The sequence below is a fragment of the Ambystoma mexicanum genome, chromosome 3p, assembly GCF_040938575.1.
Source record: "Ambystoma mexicanum isolate Mex_15411 chromosome 3p, UKY_AmexF1_1, whole genome shotgun sequence".
NCBI lineage: Eukaryota > Metazoa > Chordata > Amphibia > Caudata > Ambystomatidae > Ambystoma > Ambystoma mexicanum.
Genome location: NC_090925.1, coordinates 859,116,692 through 859,139,598, shown reverse-complemented (window position 1 = coordinate 859,139,598; position 22,907 = coordinate 859,116,692). Strand labels below are relative to the sequence as shown.

Genomic DNA, 22,907 nt, shown 5'->3' with positions numbered 1-22,907 from the left:
CCCGTCGTCTGGATCCAGCGCGCATCCAGGAATTCTTGCAACGGGCGCATCCGGAGCCTGCACATGGGAATGAGGTAGATGCAGGAAGACATCATCCCGAGGAGGGACTTGATGGATCTCACTTTGGCCGCGTCGGCCACCAGCATCCGTTGCACCTTGCCCAAGATGGTCCTGGTCCTCTCCTCCGACGGGGAGGCCAGAAGGGACACTGTGTCGAGCCTCGCTCCCGGAAACAGTGCGACTTGCGCGGGCACCAGGTGGGATTTGGTGTAGTTCACGGAGAATCCCAGGTCCGTGAGGAGTTGGACGGTCCTTGCCGTGTGGACCACGGCGAGCTCCTTCGTCTTGGCGCGGATGAGCCAGTCGTCCAGGTAGGGGTAGACGTGAATCCCCTCGCGGCGCAGCTGCGCCGCCACCGGTGCGAGGCACTTGGTGAATACCCTGGGTGCCGACCGCAGTCCGAAGGGAAGGGCTTTGAACTGGTAATGACGCCCTTGGACCACGAACCTGAGGAATTTTCGGTGCCCCTTTAGGATTGGAATGTGGAAGTAGGCATCCTCCAAATCCAACGACGACAGGAAGTCTCCTTCCTCCAGTTGACCCAGGACGTGCTGTAAGGTGACCATCCGGAACTTCTGCGCCTTGATGAACTTGTTCAGCCGTCGCAGGTCTAGGATGGGGCGCCATCCTCCCGTCTTCTTCTTCACGAGGAAGTATCGCGAGTAGACTCCGGAGCCCCGAAGCCTCTTTGGGACGAGTTCGATGGCGCCCTTTCTGAGCATCGCCTTTACCTCCAGGAGAAGTTGAGGGACGTGAAGTTCTCTCCTGGCCACGGGGGGGACGCGCGGGCACCTTCTTTGAAACTCGAGCGCGTGGCCCCGGGCCAGGGCGTCCAGCACCCAACGGTCGGTGGAGATGGACTCCCACACGCTGACGAAGCCCGCCAGCCGGCCTCCCACCGGGGTGCTTCGGTGGGGGCCCGACCCCACGGCCGGTTCAATCCTGCTTGGACGCGGCCTTGCCGCCTTGACCTCCTTGGCGACGACGGCGGGGTCCGCTAGACTTGCCTCGTCCTCTGTAGGCCTCTTGCGACGACGAGCGGGCCGCTTGACGGTAGGAAGCGAAACCGCCACCGGAACCTTTGGAGGCGCCCTTGCCTCCGCCGCTCCGAAAGGGCGTCCGTCGTTGCTGCAGGACTCCCAGGGCCCGGGCCGTCTCAGTATCCGCCTTGATGGCCTGGAGGGAATCGTCCACCGTCTTCCCAAACAGGTTGTTCCCGTCGAAGGGCATGTCCAGGACTCTGGTCTGGACGTCCTGCCGAAAATCCGTAGCTTTGAGCCATCCACGACGTCGAAGGCAAACGCCGTTGCCTAGCTGGCGGAACCCAGCGTCGGCGATGTCCGTCGCCACGGTGATGGCGTGGTCCGAAGCCACTTCACCTTCCTGGAGGATCTCAAGGGCCTCAGCCCTCTTGTCGTCCGGCAGAAAATCCAGCAGGGGAGCCATCTTGTACCAGAGCTCCCTGTCGTAGCGGGCCACGATAGCCAAGGCGTTGGCCGCTTTAATCGTCGTCGCTGCCGACGAGATGACTCTACGTCCCATAGCATCCAATTTCTTTCCCTCGCCGTCCGGCGGGGAAGTCGATGTGGAGGCCGCACCCCCCCCCGCTTTCTTCCTGGCCGCCGCGGAGACGACGGAGTCCGGGGTAGGCTGCGCCCGGAGGCATAGGGGGGCCGTGTCCGGGACCCGGTACTTCTTCTCGTACCGGTCTCTTCTAGCTGGCGTCGTGGAAGGGTTCTTGAGGAGGGAAAGGCCCTCATCCCAAATGTCGTCCAACAGAGGCACTGCGAGGACCGTCTTCCTCTTGGCCTCGCGCCGCTGATAAAGGAAGCCTTCCTTTTTCTTCTCCTCGGGGCAGAGTTGAAAAAGCTCGGAAGCCCTGGAGATCAGGGAATGGAAAGATCCGATCTCGTTGGGCGGAGAAGCCCTGGTGGGGGGCGACGACGGAAAATCCTCGTCGTATGCCTCGTCGTCCGTACCCGTCGCTGCCGTGTCAGTCCCCGTATCATCCCCTCGGGTGGACGGGGAGGAGGGCTGGACGGGGCGCGACGGTTGAAAAGGAGGTGGAGGATGGATCCTTCTTTTCTTGGCAGGGGGAACACCAGAAGGTCCCGGTTCTGGATCCCCCGACGGGAGAGGTTCCTCCGTCGGTAACGGTAGCCTCGTCCTTATCTCAGTGCATAAGGACTGTATGGCCAACAAAATGGCCGCCGAGTTGTCTCGCGGCGCTGGCAGAGGGGAATCCGACGGGCGAGCAGGGGCCCCGTCGGCATCCTCGACGATGTCGTCGTCGTCGCCTGCGTCGGGACCCATTCCGACGGGCTGGTCTTGTTCCACGCCTAGGCCGTGGCTTAAGACCTCGACCAGCTCTTCTTCTGAGGTTGAGGCCGAATCTACGACGACGCCCTGCCCCCCCTTCTTCTCCACGGAGGGTTTCACGGGGGTCCTATCGATGGGCATAAAAGACGACTCCCTCCGAGGAGGCAGGGAGATTCTGGGCCCTGAGGTCGCCACCACTGGAGTAGCCTCCACAGGCTGGGCCAGGGCCGCCGCGACCGTTTCGATAGAGGGCTTGGTCGGATGGATCAAGGCCTTCACCACCCTAGGTGCGCTCACCGCCTTGTCCTTGAGGGAGGGGGCACTGCCACGCTCCTCCTCTGCCTTCGAGCTCGACCGGGGCCTCTCCAGGAGCTTCGCCGGGTGCTCGGCCTTCCTCTTACCCGACCCAGAGCGTTGGCTCGTGGTTGATGGTGCCGGGGAGGGTGCGCCCTGCCTGGCGCCCGTAGAGCCCGACCGTTCGGCGCTCCCGGTGCCAGCGGACTCGCGGTGCTTGGCCTTATGTTGGGCCCCCGTCGCCGGGGCGCCCTCAAAGGTCTTAGAAGACCGCTCGGATTTCTTCTTCTTCTCGCCAGACGGGCTCTTACCCTGTAGCCAGTTGGCGAGACGTTGATGACGGTCCTTCATGGTCCGTTCCGACATGTTGCCGCAAAACGCACAGTCCTTCTCCACGTGCGTTTTGTCCTCATGAAGGCAGTAAAGGCAGAAAGAGTGTTCGTCCTCCTTAAAGACGTTCTGCAGCTGGCATCCAGGGCAGACCCTGAACAGCTTTCCGGGCGTCGAGCTTCCCTTCTCCTGGGCCATCTCCGAGACCGGGCCTGAGAAGCTTCTGGAGTCCTCCGAAGCGTAGCTCGACGAAATCTTCACCCTTGAGGGGCACAGATGAATCCGACACGGGTCCCCGTAGATCGGATGTAGGATCGGTGGAGCTTGAGGCTCTTTGACCGAAGAATCGAAGTTTTTGTGAAAAAAGCGCGAAAAAATAGCACTAACGCTCGAGAGCAATAGCACGAGGATCCCAACACATGAACGTGCGGTAAAAATCTGAAGATGGCTGCCAGAGGCGGTGCTTAGGTAGAGGGCAGTCATTGGCTGTGGTCAGTATGACGCAGAGACCAGTGATTGGTTATTGCTACGAAAGACAGATCAGAAACGAAACTGATACTGGTTTTTTCTTTACCGAGGATTCCCAGCCTGACGACGGGGAATATTCATGAGCATGTGAATCCATGCCAGACCCCATGCTGGAGAAGTATGCTCACATCCTGGGTAACAGCCTTGAAGAATTCATACTCTGCACCGGCTCTGCGCAGCCTCCCGCTGAGAACAAGTGGGGGTGGTGGGTACAGCAGGGGTACAACAGTACTGACAATGATGGCCACAATCACCTCGGCAACACGGAAATAAGGAGTAAAGTGACGGTACTCCACCATTTCAGGAGCCCGGAGGAATTAATAAGTTTAATGGCTAAGCATTCTTGGCAGGGAAAGAGAATTACCTTGCATCTTTTGTCGGGTACATGAGCCACTGGTCCGCTTCTCTCCCCCACAGTTCGCAGTCTCACAGACTGCAGGGACTGTACCTGTAGTATGTCGGTGACTATTATGCATAGGATGTGGCTAAAAGCAACCTGGGTTGCCATAATACTATAATACAAAATAGGGCATTCCTCACTACCAGTGGAAGTTATTTCAATTCTTGGGTTTACAGCTCTGGTTAGGGAGGGAGTTAGCAAAGAGGGCTGGATGAATCTCTGAACTGATTGTAATAATGGAATAAACTTGGTTACTGATATTTTGTCTCTTAAAATATCATTGACAAAGTCTGTGTCCTATGGGGCTTCTTGTGTTTCAATTTTAAAATGCTCTTCTGTTTTAATGAGTACGTTGTTATAGTCATCTATAGGAGAATCAGCAATGGGTTGATCCTGATCTTCAGGAATGGTACAACATAAATATCTGTATCGTCATAGTATTGATCCTGAGTATACTGGTCATCCTCAGAATACTTAACACTATGCTGGTGTTGGTCATTAACAATGTAGGGATGCCCTGATAAGCTTTGATCATCAAGAGGGACAGATCAAGTGTCAGGGGGTGTACTGAGTGCAACCATAAGGTTTTAGCAGGAGCTCCCCTCCCACCCCCCGCCCCTGTGTGTCTGTAAATTGGTCAGGATGTCTGTCCATAAAATCGACAAAACATGAAATTCTTTTCATGGTTTGCTCAAACTTTTCTTCAGTCCACTGGCTTGAATTGGGGATATTATGAAACTGAAAAGGATCGGAGGGATCCCTTTCCTTGAGAATGAAAAGCACCCGACAATGGATTATCTATGGGTTTTAGATACTGTTTTAGAAATGTGTTTTAGACATATTTGAGTTTCAATGTACTGTGGACATACAAAACAAATGTATATTTGGGCACTTGTTTTTTGGCACCCGAAAGGAAAAACATTTTAGTCACAATGTCAGTAGTTACCTTTTCGGCACTTTTTTTTTTCATGAACACACCCCACACTGTTTGCACATTAGTGGCAAGGATTAGCAATAGGTTTTTTTAGTATAGGCCCTTATATTTTAACAAGACTCCACTAGGACTGCATTATTATTATTTGATGGTCGTAGTGTGCTCCCATCTATAGATTTAGGTTTAGATAGGCGTTAATAACCCCCTTGTGAAAGTTCAATAAACACTCTTGAACTGTGGTCACTAGTGTCTGTATTACTACTGATACCATGCCTTCCTTACATGTGGTGTCAGAGTGGGATGTGACTCAATCGAAACAACTTGGGGAACTCTACAATTCCAGAAGCTTAGTCATAGAGCCTCCAACCCCTCTGTTGCCACGAGATAATCAATAAGGCTTCGGTATATGTAGCAGTAGAGGGGCTACTACCCCTCCTGGAAAAAGAGGAATGATTCCCACAGACTTAGATTGTATACCCCCTCCTGGGTGTTCTATAATATTGGCCTCAAAATCTGGTGTGGCTTGGAAGATCAGTGTAGACGTTGCAGCAGGCGTCATCGATCCCGACCTCTGGGGAGACAAATGCTCTCTTACAGAACCATGTTGCGCTCCCATCTGAAGTACATCGTGGGGACAAAATAGCTGAAAGGATTCTTGAAAAGGCTCCATTTCCTCATTTAAAAAAAAAAGTGAACCAGAAGAAACGGAGAGAGGTACCTTAAGCTTTGGGGAAGTGGATGAACCATCTAACACTGAAGAGAAAAAGGGAGAAGAGCCTACCATCTATCGGATATAGCCTTCGTCCAACGAAATGACCCAGCCCTCGCTGAGGCTTTTTTACAAGCAATTCCCAAAGGAGACAGCGTAAAGAAGGGAAGTGCTTTCTTCTTCTTAAAGCAAGGGTTGCTATATAGAAAAGAAACATCCACAGAAGGCTTAAGTAAAACTCCAAAACTCACAAAAGATTGTGCTAGAGATTGTGCATGCCCATCTGACCGGGGCACACTTAGGGTAATCCAAAACCCAGGCACACATCAGTGGTACGCTGGCCAGGTATCCATGCTGATATAAAAACCTTTATTCAGGCGTGTGAAATATGTCAGAAAACCAGTATTCATATCCCCTTGCCTGCCCCTCTAAATCCTTTGCCAATCATTGAAGTCTCTTTTTCAAGAATTGGGATGGACATCTTTGGACCCTTAGAAAAATCTTGACTGGGCAACAAATATATCCTTGTGATTGTTGACTACGCGACCAGGTACCCCGAGGAAATCCCTACGTGGAATAACACCACTAAGCTAATTCTAAAGCACCTCCTAGCGTATTTTTCCAGGGTTGGCTTTCATAAGGAAATCCTGACGGATCAAGGTTCACATTATATGAGCAAACTCCTAGGGAAGTCAAGGAACTACTCCATATCACCACCTTACAAACTTCAGTGTACCATCTTCAAACAGATGGTTTGGTAGAGATTCAATAAACCGCTTAAAATGATCCTAACAAAGTTTGTAGATAAAGATATGAAGGACTGGGACTGCATGATCCCCTAGGTACTATTTGCAATAAGAACAATCCCTCATGTATCTACTGGATTCTCTCCTTTTGAACTACTCTATGGTAGAGAACCTAGAGATGTCCTGGACATGCCCGGGAGACCTGGGAAGAGCGAGTAGAGGCACCCATTCTCCTTTCGCAAACAGCTACCAGATTGTGAGAGCATATGAGACTTGTTCGAAATCTAGTCTATACTCGTATGGAAAAGGCCCAAATCCAGCAAAAATCCACCTATGTATTGGTCCTCTTGCCTACCTCTGAAAACAAGCTGGTCTCTAAATGCCATGGGCCATATGAAATACTGGAACAAAGAGGAACCTGCACTTATAAGTTAGCACAACCTGACAGGAAACAGAAGGTCCATCTAAATCATGTAAATTTCTTAAAAGAGTGGAAAGAAATCCTGTCTGCCACCAGTGCCACAATACTATCCCGTTTGGTGCCAGAAGAGATAGACCACTTTGACTTGATTCCTCAAGAGCTATCTAGCAATAACAAGATTTAAAAGATTTAATTCTATTGTTCCCCAATGTATTCTCGGAGAAACCAGGAAGAGTGAAAGGCACGTATCACTACATTACAACATCTAAGGGAAAAGTGCTTAATCTGAAACGGTGTAGACTCCCGGAAGCCCATAACCAGATAGTGGTTGAGGAAGGGAATAAAATGTTAAGCGCAAACATTATCGAACCATCTTCAAGGCCATGGTCCTCCCCCATCGTATTGGTCACCAAACCTGACTATTCCTGGAGTGCTGCATAGATTTCCACCAAGTTAATGCCACTTCCGACTTCAATGCTTATCCCATGCCACGCATCGATGACCTAATTGATAAACTCGGAAACGCCACCTTTCTATCAACCCTAGACTTAACAAAAGGGTACTGGCAGGTCCCAGTATATGGACCTAATAAAGAAACGACAGCTTCCTCTGCGCCCCTAGAACAGGACACCAGGCACTTCCATCGGCTTATTGACAAAATATTACGGCCCTACTCTTTCTGTGGAGCTTATATTGATGATATCGTCATTTATAGTAATAATTAGGAAGACCACCGTTTCCATCTCTTGACTATTATGAGAGCCCTCAGAGAAGTTGGCCTACCTGCCAATCCATCCAAATGCAGACTGGCCCAATCAGCTGTGAAATACCTCAGCTTCTTTGTAGGGTATGGTAGTGTGCAATCTAATGCGAGGAAAAGAAAGCGGTACCAGATACCCCCTACACCTAAAACTAAGATCTCAGAGCATTTCTAGGGTTGATCGGTTATTACCGTAGGTTTATCCCAAACCTCTCGGGACAGGACAGCTAGGCTGACAAATAAACTAAAGAACGCCGAACCACAGAAAATTCATTGGACTGACTAGGATGATATACGTTACAACAACCTAAAACAAATCCTGTGCCAGAACCCAATCTTAAAGGCAGTAGATTTCTCAAAAGAATTTGTATTGCAAACAGATGCCTCCATGACAGGGCTAGGAGCACTCTTATCACAAATTTGCGACGAATTGCAACATCCCATCTTGTTTACGAGTCGCAAACCTTTCCCATGCGAATAAAATGACCCAGTGCTGGAATTTGAGGCCCTTGCCATCAACTGCGCCATTATCCACCTTAGATACTACCTCCTAGGAAGAAGAAAGTTCACACTCGTAACCGGACCATTCTCCACTAGTTTAGATTAGCCAACGAAAAGACTAACCGTCGAGTCATGCAATGGTTCTTAGACCTGCAACCCTACTGTTTCACTGTGGAGCACCGAAAAGGTAAAGACCAAGGGAACATGGATTTCCTCTCTCGGTTCCCCTGTGAAATAGATGCGGCTACATCGCATAGGGGAAGGGCATGTGAGAAACCTGAAGGTGTCTCAACCGCTAGTCCCCGGGGATCTGTCACCCAGGTGGTCAGGACAGAGCCATCCCTTTTGGTTCCAGTTCCTGGGGGTGGACCAGTGCGCGAGGATCACCTGGATCTTCAGGGAGTGGACGAGGGACACCAGAGGGTGAGACGCGGTATCCCCTTCCCAATAACACCTTTTCCCCATCCAACCAGGTTGGATATATAGGAACTCAACCCTCCCTCACCCTTTCCCGAAACAAACACTTTCTCACGGACAGCTCACCGGGAGCGACAACAGACTAACACCAGAGCCGTATACCTGACATGGCCCAACACATTGGTCAGGCAATTACGGATTATTGCACAAACCCGACTTCAATCCCACTTCACCACACGGATAAAAGGTGGAGCACAAAAGCACAATCTAAGCGAGGTAAAGCACACACGGAGACAGCAGTTCCAAGATGGCGGTTAATACAGGGAGAAAGACGGCGAGATCAGAGAGGGTCGCAAGGAGGAAAGTACCCTCAACCTCTAAAGACTGTTACTTTCATGAGCCTTGGAAAGAAAGAAACCAAAGACCAGGAACGAACACTGATCAAACCTGCACAGTGTGTCTAAGGTACCCGGGGCTCTGCCACGCTGATAACCCAGGCGGGGAGGAGCGATTGCCGCTATGGTACTGTCCTTGGCTCCTACAACAAAGCAGTGTCCAAAAAGACAGCACAGCCAATGAGTCGGAGAGACGGATACCAAACCAGCTTGTCTTTTGAACCAAGGTTGCAAGCAGCAACTTTGTCTAAAGAGAACAGTGTGTGAGGCATTTGCGATGAGCGACGCAAGTATAATTGAAAACCAACAGGAGTAATTGAACTTTGGGAGGCCAAGCAAAGATACCATACGCTCATTCGAAAGTCTGTTATGTATCCAACTGATGCTGAGTGCGAGAAAAAGTAATATTGAGATCGAAGTGGCCATGCAAAGGGGCAAGCTAAACCCTGTGCACATTCAAATGTCTTCCATAGTTGAATGTACATCCCAATTGGCCCGAGCCCGGCTGATGGAGACGAATTGAACAGGATCCGAGCCAGGCTGAGGGGCGTCTGGGGTGAACTGCGAGTCACCCGAGAAAGAATTCTCCAACATTGGTGTGAAAGGGATCCGAGCCAGGAAGAGGGGGATCCAACCTGTAACTTATGTGTTAAAAAAGGATCTGAGCCTGGCTGATGGGGATCGACGGTGAATACCCGACTTGAATACAGGTGAAAGGAAAAAAACGTTTACTTATTGTTTTTGTACAGCAGGCCCTCTGAGTCAAGAAACTTGCAAGAAGTAAAGGGACTCGGACACAGAACGTCCTGAACTGTGAAAATTGAACTGTATCCTCGTGCTGCCGAAGCCAGAGTGTGTGCTTTGCTCGAGTGACCCGCCTTGCCCAGTGCTGAAATCGTGGGTAAGGGAGGCCAATGGCCCAAGCATCCTGACATATCATTTTGTGAACACTTTCATTTGTAAATTAGTGGCAAGGATTGGCAATAGGTTTTTTAGTATAGGCCCTTTTTATTTGACAAGAATCCACTAGGACTGCATTATTATTATTTGATGGTCATAGCTTGCTCCCATCTGTAGATCTAGGTTTAGATAGGAGTTTATCAAACCCTTGCAAAAGTTCAATAAAAACCCTTGAACTCTGGTCACTTGTGCCGGTCTTACTATTGCCACCATGCATTCCTTGAACCTCCCACAATCTCTACAAGCATCCAAGTGTCAACCCCTCTGCTAACTTATTGTACCCAGTCTCGTGCACTACCACCTCCTTAGCTAACTCCACCTTTGCGATGTCTGATCTCTCCCTTTTAGTCCCATCGCATAACTGTACTCCTTTCCTCCCAAACGCCTCACCACACTCTGCTGCTGTTGCCCTTTCCTTTTGGCTTAATCCAAATTCTCCTTCCCCTACTCTTATTCTCTATAAGCCTCTTAGAATCACCTCCTTGATGTTATCTTTACTTTCCTCCACCTTTTGATTTGTATCTGTTTTCGCCTCCGTATAACTCTTTCCACTTCTTTTCCATCTTTTTCCCCCATTAGTAGGTACTCCACTCGACGCCGCCCCATGGCTCCTTTCACCCTCCTCCACGTCTTCTCTGCCCCTTTTATTCTCCACCACATCCTTCTCCTTGGTTGTTCTCTCCTATTATCTTGGGTCATCCACAATCTCCTCTGTGTTCCTCTTAACCTCCACCAGTTCCTTCTACCCATTTGTTCTTTCTTCCTCCTCTTGGTAGCTCCCTACATCCTGCTACACCTCCTCAAAATTCATGTCTCTTTTTACAGTCCAGCCGGTGTACCTGTGACACCGTAATTGTACTCTGTTTTTTTTCATGCAAGCCTTGTGATTGGGCGACTTGCTGAAGCAATATAGTCACCCCCCCCCCCCCCCACTGTCTTTAATAATTGCTGTGCTTGCAGCAATAAGGGCATGGGGCCTAGGTGTAATAAAGGAGGCTGCCATCTTGGAATGTTCCAATGAGTGTTTGTGGATATGGCCTCTTCACATTCACAGAGGCTTGAAGTTCTGATTCCAAGCATTGGATAAGTGACCTCTTGCACGTGCCAAGCTGCTACCCATAAACTTCATGTTTGCAGGCCTGTAGGCAATTGTAAGGGGAGGTATGGGAGAACAAGTATGATTTCTGCTTAAACTAGGACTGTAGTGATTCAAAATGGACTTCCCTTTTTCAAAGTCAGTCCCTTTTTGGAGTAACATGTTACCAAGAAGACTCTGCTGTCATTTCAGAAGGGTTGGGATTGCGTTAAAAAGCATGTCTCTCCACATGAGCCACAGTGATATCACTGAGGCTTGAAGTTCTGATTCCAGTCATTGAATAAGTGACCTCTTGCACGTGCCAAGCTGCTTTGCATAAACTTCATGTTTGCAGGCCTGTAGGCAATTGTAAGGGGAGGTATGGGAGAACAAGTATGATTTCTGCTTAAACTAGGACTGTAGTGATTCAAAATGGACTTCCCTTTTTCAAAGTCAGTTCCTTTTTGGAGTAACATGTTACCAAGAAGACTCTGCTGTCATTTCAGGAAGGGTTGGGATTGCATGTCTCTCCATATGAGCCACAGTGATATAATTACAATTAGGGTCTTCACAGGAATTGGTATGTTTAGTACTCTGAAGATTTGGGTCACTTCTTTCCCCCAAGGGTCAATGGAGCTACAGGCTTCTTTTTAAAACTCCCAGGAGGCCTAGGAACAAGGGGGGGCTGGGAGGTCTGGTCCTCTCTAAGAGGACCCATAAGCAGTAGGACCTTTGTTACTTTCCTCCCGTTGGTTTATTGTATTTAAGAAGTCTGGGTCCTTGAAAGTCTGAGAGGCTCTAAGGCTTGCAGATACATGGCTTTTATGGGACAGGCTGACAGTAAGTTTTATGATGGACAGGGAAGCCTTCAGAGCCAGCAGCATGGGCACCTAGCCCCCAGGGTTACCACAGTCCCATCACCAATACTCCAACATGAGCCTTCATCACTGGACCAAGATAATCCCTCACTGTTGTTCACAATACCCTCCTTACCTCAGTCAGCATGGTGGTCAGGGAAGGGTCTGAGCTGTACTTTGCCTGGTAGCAAGACGGTGCACTCCCTGGACTCTCACTCTGGAGCCTGTCATGGATGCTTGACTGCAGATACGGTGATGGTGATGGGTGAACACCACAATCCAGAGGTCTCCTGTCAAATAACAAACACTGCTTTGTTAATATGCGGTAATAAGACTTTAGAACTGAAATATATGTCTGGTTGGTTGGATACATATAACCATGTGAGTAAGCCTGACATGTTTGTATGTGTGCATCCGTGCAAAGTCTTTAACATATGTGCAAATATGTGTTTCAAATGTATGTATATATATATATTCAGTAAAATAAACTTTGTTAAGGGGACGTTATGGTTAAGTTGCGCTACTAAAAACCTGTGAAATTCACACAAAAAAACTTTATAAACGGGACGTTATGGTTCGAAGTAAAACCGAAAAACCCCTGAAGTTCGCCAGTTATGGTAGGCTAAGCAACCATAACTCGCCCCACCACCGTGCACTGCTAACACTAAAACCCAGGACATCAAAGATGACATTACAAATGTCACTGATGACACCACATGTCTGGCTCACTCTTTTTTCCTTCACTGATATATTTAGGGCAGTAACAGGCAAGAACTAAAAAGTCACTATACTATAGTACAAAGTACTATGATGACAGCACAGATGACATTACATGTCTAGCTCCTTTTTTTGTTCACTGACATATGAAAGCCAGGTGGCTTTCTTCACTGTCAGTCAGGAGTTTAAGAAGTTAAAAGTGCTATATTTGTAGTACTTACCCTTCTCATATATTCTTACAATACTTTCCTTAGGTTATGGTCACATCATATCATACATATGCATAGAATAAGAAGGAATCCAGAAACACAAGAATCTTTTCTGTGCATGAAGTTAATTAGGTCGGGTATGAACATTTTGTGTTAATAATGCAGTTTTTGGTGCATGCTTTACGTTCCCTGTATATGCGTATATTTGTAAGCATTGTGCTCTCTATGTTTTTGTGAGTAATAGTGTAAGGGAAGCATACGTAGATACTTATGTTTCACAGTATGTAAACATCTGTAATGGTAGCATTTATCAATTTAGTATGCAACATGGGAAGATAGCAATTATTGCACCTCTGTAGCGCATGCTGCAGACAACGCCTACATTTCTTCATGAGTTTGTTCATGTACTGAAAGCAACAATGCATTGCTTAATGAACTACGTGGCATATCTTAGTTCTTCAATCATCTCTGATACTTTTCTGCCAATAATATAGTGACAATCCTTTGTGGAGGCTCTGCATGAAAACTAAATGTACATGTGATGTCATCAGGGATGTCATCTTTGATGTCCTGGGTAGTGTTAGCAGTGCACAGTGGTGGGGCGAGTTATGGTTGCTTAGCCTACCATAACTGGCAAATTTCGGGGGGTTTTCGTTTTTACTTCGAACCATACCATATTTCACAGGTTTTTAGTAGGGCAACTTAACCGTAACGTCCCTTTAACAAAGTTTCTTTACTGAATTTGATAGTTTTTTAGTAGGGCAACTTAATCATAACATCCCTTTAACCAAGTTTTTTTACTGAATATACACTTTCATCATGTGAATTTGGGAGATAGTTACTATGATTCCCTTACTTTATATACATGTAACATAGAACATACTGAACCCCCTCGCTAATGATATTTGAAGGGCACGGACTGAACGCCTGTCCGCGGACGAGATCAACACTACCCAAACAGTCAGGGGGTATCTGAAATCATTCTATCATGCCATATAAAAAAATGCACAAGTTTAAAAAGCAGCACATAAACACATAAGTAGTAATAAATAACCATTGAAACCTACACGTCTCACATATAACCCATCCATTTAATTACCATGTAGAATGGAATGGATTATACCATAACAAAAAAAAGATATGCCTCCAACGTAATTACCTCAAAGAAACTGTACAGCTAGGAGCGACAGTAGACAAACACAACAAAGACAAATTACAAGAAAGTAGTAAGTGAACTTCATTTTTCTTATGTGTTTGGATACTTTTTTGTATAAGGTGCTGAACAAATAATGCATTTCTGTTTTCACACAGAAATGTGCAGTACTTTGGAGTGGCTGGAGGAGAATTTTGCGCACGGCGAAATGTCGGAAGATAGCCATACTAATGGAACACACTTCTCTGCATAAGCAAATTAATAGTCAGTACTTTATGGGTACTTAACATATATATATTTATTTTTAACAGACCAGGTAAAAATTGAAGAAAGTCCACAAAAAGACACAGTGGAAGACACCTTGAAACGCATAGAATACAAAGTGGACATGTTAAAAGAGAATTTTAATGGGTTAAGTAAATTTGTGGCGGACCATGTGAAAGGAAAAATCAGATATCACTGTCCTACCTGTACCTGTCCCCCTTCTCCATTTCCCAGTGAACTATCGCCAAACCCGCAAGAACAACATAAATGTTTTGACGAAACTTCCATCCCATCATCCCCTCACAACCAGCCTGAGGAAACCCCTTATTCCCCTAGATTTGTTTCAGTGTCTGCTTCCCCCTCTCTCTCAATTGCTGTATATGTGTTTAAAAAAAAAAAGAATGTTAGTTTTAAAAGGAATTGGTTGGGTCTAATTTTTTTTTTTTAAAAAAAAGTTAAAATGTCCGCAGACAGGGCGCCTGTTCGGCCTGTCCGTAATTAATAAAATATGGATGTTCCAAGGACAATACAACTGCCAGTACCATTCGCAACCAAGATGAAACTTTTCTTAGAACACACCAGCTGTCCAAGATGTACGTAAATCAACAAAATGGGGGCGTCCTAAGGACATTATACCTCTCTGTACTGTTCACAACCAAGATGAGACTGTTCTTACAACACACCAGGTGTCTGGGATATCTGTAAATGAAGAAAGTAGGAGTGTCCTAAGGACACTATACCTGTCCGTACCGTCCTCAGCCAAGATGGAACTGTCCGTAGAACAGGCGCAGTGTCCGGCATGTCCGTAGCCAAACAAAATGGAGATGTCCTAAGGACACTATACCTGGCCGTGCAGTCAGCAGAACATCTATGCACATGCGCACCACACCAGTAAGTCTTGCGAACATCGCGCCTGTCCGTAACTGTCCGTCTCACTTGTGTCGCACTTTTAATTAGTTTTAGGACCCCAACATTGTCCTTAGAACACCCGCGCGCATGCGCACGACCGTTCCTGTGCATTTGGTGTCCTACGGGCACCCATTTCAAAAGAACTTATGCAAGACATGCCAAATTATTTTACAATACAAAATCACCATTTCACATGTCCCATACAATGGCCTCAGCTTTCAACATATTGTTTGTAACTTTTTCAACGCTTTTGAGTGATCGATATGGTCACGAGGCGCACCCCTCCACTCCTATAAAAGGCCACACCCCCCGAGCTCATCTTCATTGTACTTCTGCCGATTGTTGATTGAGTTTTGCTGCCTTTAGTGCTGTAGCGGAGATTATCTCACCAACCCTAATGGCATCCATGGCTGCTGTTGCTACTCAGCACCACCCCCAAACCCTCCACCGCCACTACTTTACCAAGGGCCTGCAGAGGGAAATACACGTGAGGATGTAGAGAGCGAGGAAGAAGAGGATAAAGAGAATGAGGTGCAAGAACTCCCTACTAACAGCACTCGCCGGGAGTCGTGGATGTGGCGGTTGTTTACCGTTTTTGGTAACGTACCAAAAGCATGTGCAAACCTGGTCACCGGTAAACATTGCAAGTTGGTGCTGAGTCGTTGGAGACCTGGTGCGTACAGCTTTGGTACGACAACCATGAAGCAACACCTAACTTCGTTCCACGGTGCAGACATTCGCAGCATCCTCCGTGTCCGATCCTCTGACCACAAGAGACACTCCTGTGGGAGCGCGCATGCCTCCAGCTACCTCACAGGCCATTCGCGATGCGGTGGACCCTTACCTTTCGAGGGTCACAATATTGTGCATGTACTGCGACGCAGTACTCTGCAGGGGGGGAGTCTTCGAAGTGCTTTCGAGACTACGGTCACGGAGCACCAGAAGAACTGTTACCTACCTAAATAAGGCCCACCCTACATATTTCTCTCTCCACCTGCCCTTTCTCATCCCCGTACTTGGTGTCCCTTCCTTACCCTTCTTCTTTCCCCTCCTCTCCTAGTGTGTAAAAAATCCCCAAAAATATAAAATAAACATTTTTAAAAAAGGCTCTTTTCAGAGCCGCCTTTCTCAGTTTAAAAATGGAACCATCAAGGAAACTGTGTACGCCCCCGCATATTTTTCAAAACGTCCGTGGACAGTCCTAGTACATACAAAATTTTAGGATGCAACCGTAGCAAAACCAATGCACTTTTCTCTGGGAGTAAGTGGTGGCTCTGAAAAGAGCCTTTTGGTGGTGTTTTGGAAAAACTTGGATTAATCAAAATAGGTGACTAAAAATCCAAAAAAGCTTGCAATGCATTTTGTACATTTCGAAGAAAAATCAGATTGCCAGCATATGTAAGATGGACTCCATCTTTGCGAAAAATGATGGTGCTACGAAACATAATATTTTCATTGTGAAAAGAGGAGATGCAGAAACAGCCTTATTGACATTGCCCCTCGCTTTCTCCATTTGTGGAGCAAATAAAGCATAACGCAGCCACATTTGTCTTTGTGCAATACGAGAAAAAATTACTTGGCAATTTGTAAACATGTCCATGACCTTCTCAAGTCCTTCCTTCATTGCAAATTGCAAAGAAATTCCAGAGACATGCCCTAAACTGTTTCCTCTACAATGAATGATAATTATATCAGGATAACGCTCTGTCTGTAAAGTAGCACTGAGAGGTACCAAGTCCAGCCACTTCATTCCACGCACTGCATGCCAGTGCAGTTCCACATGAGGGAATCCAAGATCCGCAGATATACCGCAACGTTCTGCATGCACCTTCAACCATTGTATCCATGAGTCTCCCAAAATCCAGATAATCTGTTTTCGAGCATACAGCCATAGCTGTCTGTTCTCCTCTCAGGAAAAAGACATTTGCACTAAATCTCACCGTTCACAACACACCCACTGAACTTTATTGACCAAACCGTAGCTCCGCTCATTCTCATTTGCATGTCTTTCCACCCCAGAATCCCCATATGTAAAACGCGCTGCCTGCACACTACCGCCATGTTCGCGGACATGTAGAGGATCTGAGCGTGACGACTGTACATTTAAATAGTATTCCCCTTTTCCCCTTTAAGGTGGGCTGTGAAAAGAGCCTTTTTTTGCAGATACCCGACAGACACCTGTTATTTTTTTTATTTTATTTTTTCTTCATAGTTTACCCCTATTATCATCACATAACCTTCTCCAAAGCAAGCCTTACATTGAAAAAGAACACAGCATTTCCAAAAAAGATAAAGAAACACCATCTGCTTCAAAATAAGCCGCATTACTGGAAACAATGTTCTCGTGGCTGCAGAAAAACATACCAGCTCTTAACATGAAAGCACGCATGCCGCGACTGATGGCCCGCCTACCAATACTTTGATCAGGACAAAAAACAGAACTGTTGTCCCATTTTGCTCTAGGGAGTAAGCCAGAAAAAATTACTTGCGCAGTTGTTGGAAAGATGTTAATGACTGCTTGAACCAACTGTTCCAAATCTCCCAACAAAGTCGGTGATCTCATGTAGCCCAAATGGCAAGCACCATAGTGCAAAACTACCACATGGGGACTGGTCATCCTACGCATATCTGAGCAAACTTGCAGAATTGCCTCTACATTGCAATCCGTCTCAGTGCTCCACACCACCTCCACTCCTTTTACTTCGAAATTGGTTGCCACATGCCTACATTCTGAATAGTGCTGTAAATCATGGCCAAAAATATCTCCGAGCACCAACAACCTGACTGTCTCCACCTCTGCCATCTTCACTACACACACACTCTTTCTACACAAATCAACAATGTCAACATCTGATTGGCTGATGCCTACAGTCCCCTTTCCATGTTGGATTTGCTGTAAAACCCTGTATGTGGCACGCCCTACCCACGGACAAGCGCGGTGTCCGTGCGGCACGTAACTCTTAGCCAGCCCTTCTACCGTTTCCACATCACTCGCAAATCCATTCCCTCATTGGACACAGCTAAGCAGTCACACAACCATCCACCAATCACATCCAAGACCTCTACATCTAACTCCGTCATCAGAGTTCCGCACTTCAAATGTACTGTTGATCACTCTGAATCCAAGTCTCATATCATTGCAAAGCACCTATTACAAAAACTACTGTGCAGTTGTCAAGGATTTCTACTTACAGCTCCATGCATACCCACATGCATGATTACAAAGTACAGATATGCATATTTTATTCATAGGCATGGGCAACCCTTATGATTCAATTTAAACAAATTAATGCCACTAAATCTGCATAGCCAATACATACATACCAACGCTCCCGCTTTAAGCGCGAGACTTCCGATTTTTCATTGAAAAATCGCACTACTTCTTACTATGTCCCGCATAACCTCATAACCTATACATACGTACCAACCCTCCCGATTTACGCGCGAAACTCGATTTTCCATTAAAAAATGTCAGCATTTTTTAAAGTCTTCCGCCTAAATTAATGCTGCTTCCAATGCGATCATATGAGAAAAATAAACGTTCCCGATTGCTGTGGTGACATCTCCCTCTCAGGTGCTCCCAATTTTTCGCATTCCTACTTATATTATGAAAGTATTCACATTTTCCCCACCTCATCTACTATAATGACCTATCACTTCCAAACCTCTCCGCTATGTACAACACAGCTGAAAAAAAATCAAGGGAATTTCATGAACTTAAAATTGTACTCATTTGCGAAGCAGGTTCAACTAAAATACTGCAAATAACATATAAAGGCTGCACATGGTCAAATGAAATGCACGCATACACTGTTCAGATATCAAACGAGAATACTCCCACGAAAGCTGAAAAATGAACGTGTACATTAACATCACTGCTTTAAACACACAAAATTACTAACTTCTTCTTCTTCCTTTTACAATTGTAGTAAAGACCACTCTCCTGAAAATCAACAGCATCTACTCTACAAACATATCCGAAGAAACCTTGTCATTCCACAAAAAAAAGTAAGTACAGTACTACCTTTATATTCTTACTGTTCCTCAAAGAGACTGTGTAGGTTATTTATGTAATTTGCGCACCAAAAAATAAAAAAATAAAAAATCGATTTCTGAACCATTCTGCCCACAAATCGCCATTTATTAAACAAAGATTAACAGGCAGATTGGCATACAAATCCCTGTGTGTTTGGAACACAAATAACATACACAAGCCTTAGAATGTTAGTACTACAAAACAAATAGCTGGTTTAATTTTATACCATTACGTTTACTATTAATGCTTCTCCTCACGACTAGCTCACTTTCTACTCTCATCTGAAGCACAGTGTAGTAACATACAAACAGAAAAATAGCCATCTCAACTCATTGGAACTTCCCAATGCACATTCACACACCACCACAAACATCTTCCCCATCAAACTCATACACGCATGCACACAGCACACATACATTGTAAAACAGACCAACCTATACCTTCTTTTTTTTCAACAGACCCAAAAGAATGCCTACCAAAAAGCAAGTCCGTAGAAAGGAATGCAGAAATAGAGCAAATGAAAATAAAAGTGTCCAAAGTAAGCATCCATCTCTACCAGAGTTTGTACAAAATATTGAAACAATACAGCTAATGCAGTCATTTAGCGAAACAAAGGAAGCTTCAACTACAGAAACTTTGCCTCCTCTATCAAAATGTGGCACGAAACAGAAAACGCTTTACAAGAATTCGGCTAACACTACTGCTAACACTGCTCCTATAAATCCTGATATACTAGCAAGAAACCATAGTAAAAAGAATATATATATTTTAGCAAAAATGTTCCGCCACAGAGTCCTTCAGAATCTAATAAGATGAGCAAAATCATCCTCAACCCTTAAAACCTACCGTAGAAAATTAATCCTACAAGCTCTCGTAGACAGTGCAATCCTTCTCAAAAGGAAGTTATTTATTTTAGTGTTAAACAGGATGAAACCACTAACAAAACTAAGTACTAAACTACAAAAGAAACTTCTCAATAAACGGAATGTCAACAAAAATAACTTCTTAAATATTTGTGCAGGTGAAGCCACACAACGACCACAGAACCATATTTTAATGAAGAAGCATATAAACAAAATCAAATACACACAATTGCCATCCATAGCAGTGGACGAGGATATGAAAAAAATCAATACCATCATGGAACAAGAAACACTGCTTACAAAAGTATCCCCAGAAAACTCACTTACCTCTCCATTCGACTGAACCAGACCGTCCAGTATAAAAATGGCCGTGCACGTCATTGTGTAACATTCCTAACAAATCTTTCAAATCTTTACGCAAGTTCCTCAATCAGTATGTGAAAGGTAAAGACAAATGAAAATAAAAGTGCTGCAAAATATGGATACCTGTCCAGTGCACAAATACACAGGACTACAAGGACATTCATTAGCCTGCATTTCAGGACCTATTTGCAAAAGCACCTTCCATGATATCAAAATGATATCAACACATCATTCAAATGTAAGAAATCTAGTGTATAAACTGTACTATGCTAAAAGTCCAGCTTTAGAACTAGCCAATTTAAATAACACTCTTCTGCATGGTACCTACAAGAAGAAATCGACCGTATCCAGAGAAAATATTTTGGATTTGAAAGCCACTTACAAAATGCAATAGTTTTAGAACAGACTAGCAACAATTCTGCACATGGCAACCTTCTATTACACACATACAAAAAAGAAATACTAAAATTTAAAAGTACATCCGCTGAAGTACCAAGCCATGTGTGTGTGTGTGTTGCCGCAGAACTTTTTACAAAAGTAACACAAAAACTATAGACGTAACATAAAAAACAGAAGACAATGAAGATTCCAAATGGTTTGAATTAGCTCTCTACCTTTTAGCAGAAAACAAATACAAAATAAGTGAACCACTAATACGTTGCAGTTACTGCACTACAAAACTTAACAACCAAACTCCTTCACATGTTATCACAAATAATTTGGAATTATTCTCACTACCAAAATCCCTGCAACAACTCAATTTGTATGAGAGCATCATAATTCAAACAGTACACCCATTTCAAGCAATAATACACCTTCAACCAAAAACAGCAAAATGACCTCCCTCTGAATTAAATTACCTCCCTCTGTATTGGTGAAAGGCATTTGTGGCAAAGTAGTTTATTTGCCATTAGATCTGACAGAAAATGTGCACACTCTAGGAGTGCAACGTCCAATAGAGCATTCTTTAATTGTCTTAGTAAATGGTGTACCAAAAAAAGACAATTTGGCAACAACTCGTGGAGGTACATAAAGTTAAACAAGTCTTGCAATATCTGAAAGACAATAATGAATACTACAAAGAAATAAATATTGAAGAAAGCTTGAGGGAAACAACTGAAATAATTCAAGAGTCATCAGAAACTGGTCAATTTGAACTTCTGGATCCTGCTGCAGTATCCACTCTTTTGGACAATTATACAATTCATCCATTGCACTCTAATGAGAGCATAGATGATGCACTAGAAACGTACCAAATGCGACAAACCAAAGGGTCACCAATGAGCATATGGGAAAAAAGTATAGAAGCACGTGCTTTCCCACTGCTATTTCCTACTGGCAAAGGAGGAAGATACGATGAGACCCACTCAGATAACAGCATCAGAATACCGCTCATTACAAATGTATTCTGAAGATCCACATTTTGTCTAAATCTGGGAATACATATTCCACCTACTCTTTGAAAGTGAACTAGCAAACCTATGTTACGGAGTTGCACACATATTGAAATCTGGAACCCACTTTCAAAATATGTCAGCTACGCAATTAATACAAAAAGTGCAAGAAAAAGATGAGGTTTTACAATCGAGCATAACAAATCTGTTTGCAAACATGCGTGGTACGACGAATACTGGTTCCGACGGCACGGAGATGTACGTTGTATGATCAGAAACCTTGGACCACCCACTTGGTTTGTTACATTAAGTTGTGCAGAATATGCATAGGAAGATTTACATGATTTCCTACGCATATCAAACAACAACAAAACCAACATAGATATACTAACACCTGGAAAACTTTGCTCTCTAGATCCTGTTAATGTTTCAAGATATTTCCACCATCGTTTCATTGCTATGCTACACTTTATTTGTAATAATGTAATAAAACTGTTCCTCCCCTCGGAGAAGTGCAACACTTCTTTTGGAGAAAAGAATACCAAGCCAGAGGAGCACCACATATCCACGTTCTTTTATGGATTAAAGGTGCACCTAAATTTGGTCAGGACAGTGATGCCACTGTTTTACAGTTCATCCAAAAATATGTCACTTGTGAAATCCCTTCACAACGTACACAGTGACCTTCATGGACAAATTGTACAATTTCAAAGACACGAATGTGGCAAATATTGTCGTCGCAAATACAAAAGCAAAGGGAAGTACTACACCAAATGCCGCTTTGGTTTCCGAAGACCAGTTACAGAAACAGGTGAAGTAAACAACTTCATGTCTTCAGTTCGACAGTGTTAAAAGGTAAATCACCTAAGAACACGTATTACATAAAAAGAACAGAACAATCAAAATATATCAATGATTACAATGCAATCATTGCCCTCTTATGGAATGCAAACATAGATGTGCAGTACATTGCAGACAATTCCACTGCAGTTGGACGATATGTTACAGCCTACTTAAGAAAAGCAGAAAAAAAACAGAGCTGCAAGACCTCTGGAATGACCTATCATCAGACAAAACACTATCTCAGAAATTGTACAGGCTAGGCATAAAAATGCTCTCTCATAGAGAATGTGGTGCCTATGAAGCGACAGATAGTTTAACCGGTACTGCTTTGTATGGAAAATCTGAAAATATAGTATGGCTAAGTCTTGGTCCTGCTAAATCTAGAAAAAGAGTTCTCAAATCATATGAGGACATAGAAGCAATAGCCAAAAATGAGCCCAACAGCCAAGA

The 22,907-nt window shown here is 45.0% G+C and overlaps 1 protein-coding gene across 1 annotated transcript in view; it reads right to left on the bottom strand.

Annotated features, from left to right (window-relative positions):
* TMEM219 (transmembrane protein 219) overlaps positions 1-22,907 on the bottom strand; it is a 354,659-nt gene that overhangs the window by 100,463 nt on the left and 231,289 nt on the right. The window contains exon 5 of the mRNA XM_069652007.1: positions 11,843-11,996. Within this exon, the coding sequence (XP_069508108.1) occupies positions 11,843-11,996 (154 nt within the window). The remainder of the gene's footprint in view (positions 1-11,842; positions 11,997-22,907) is intronic.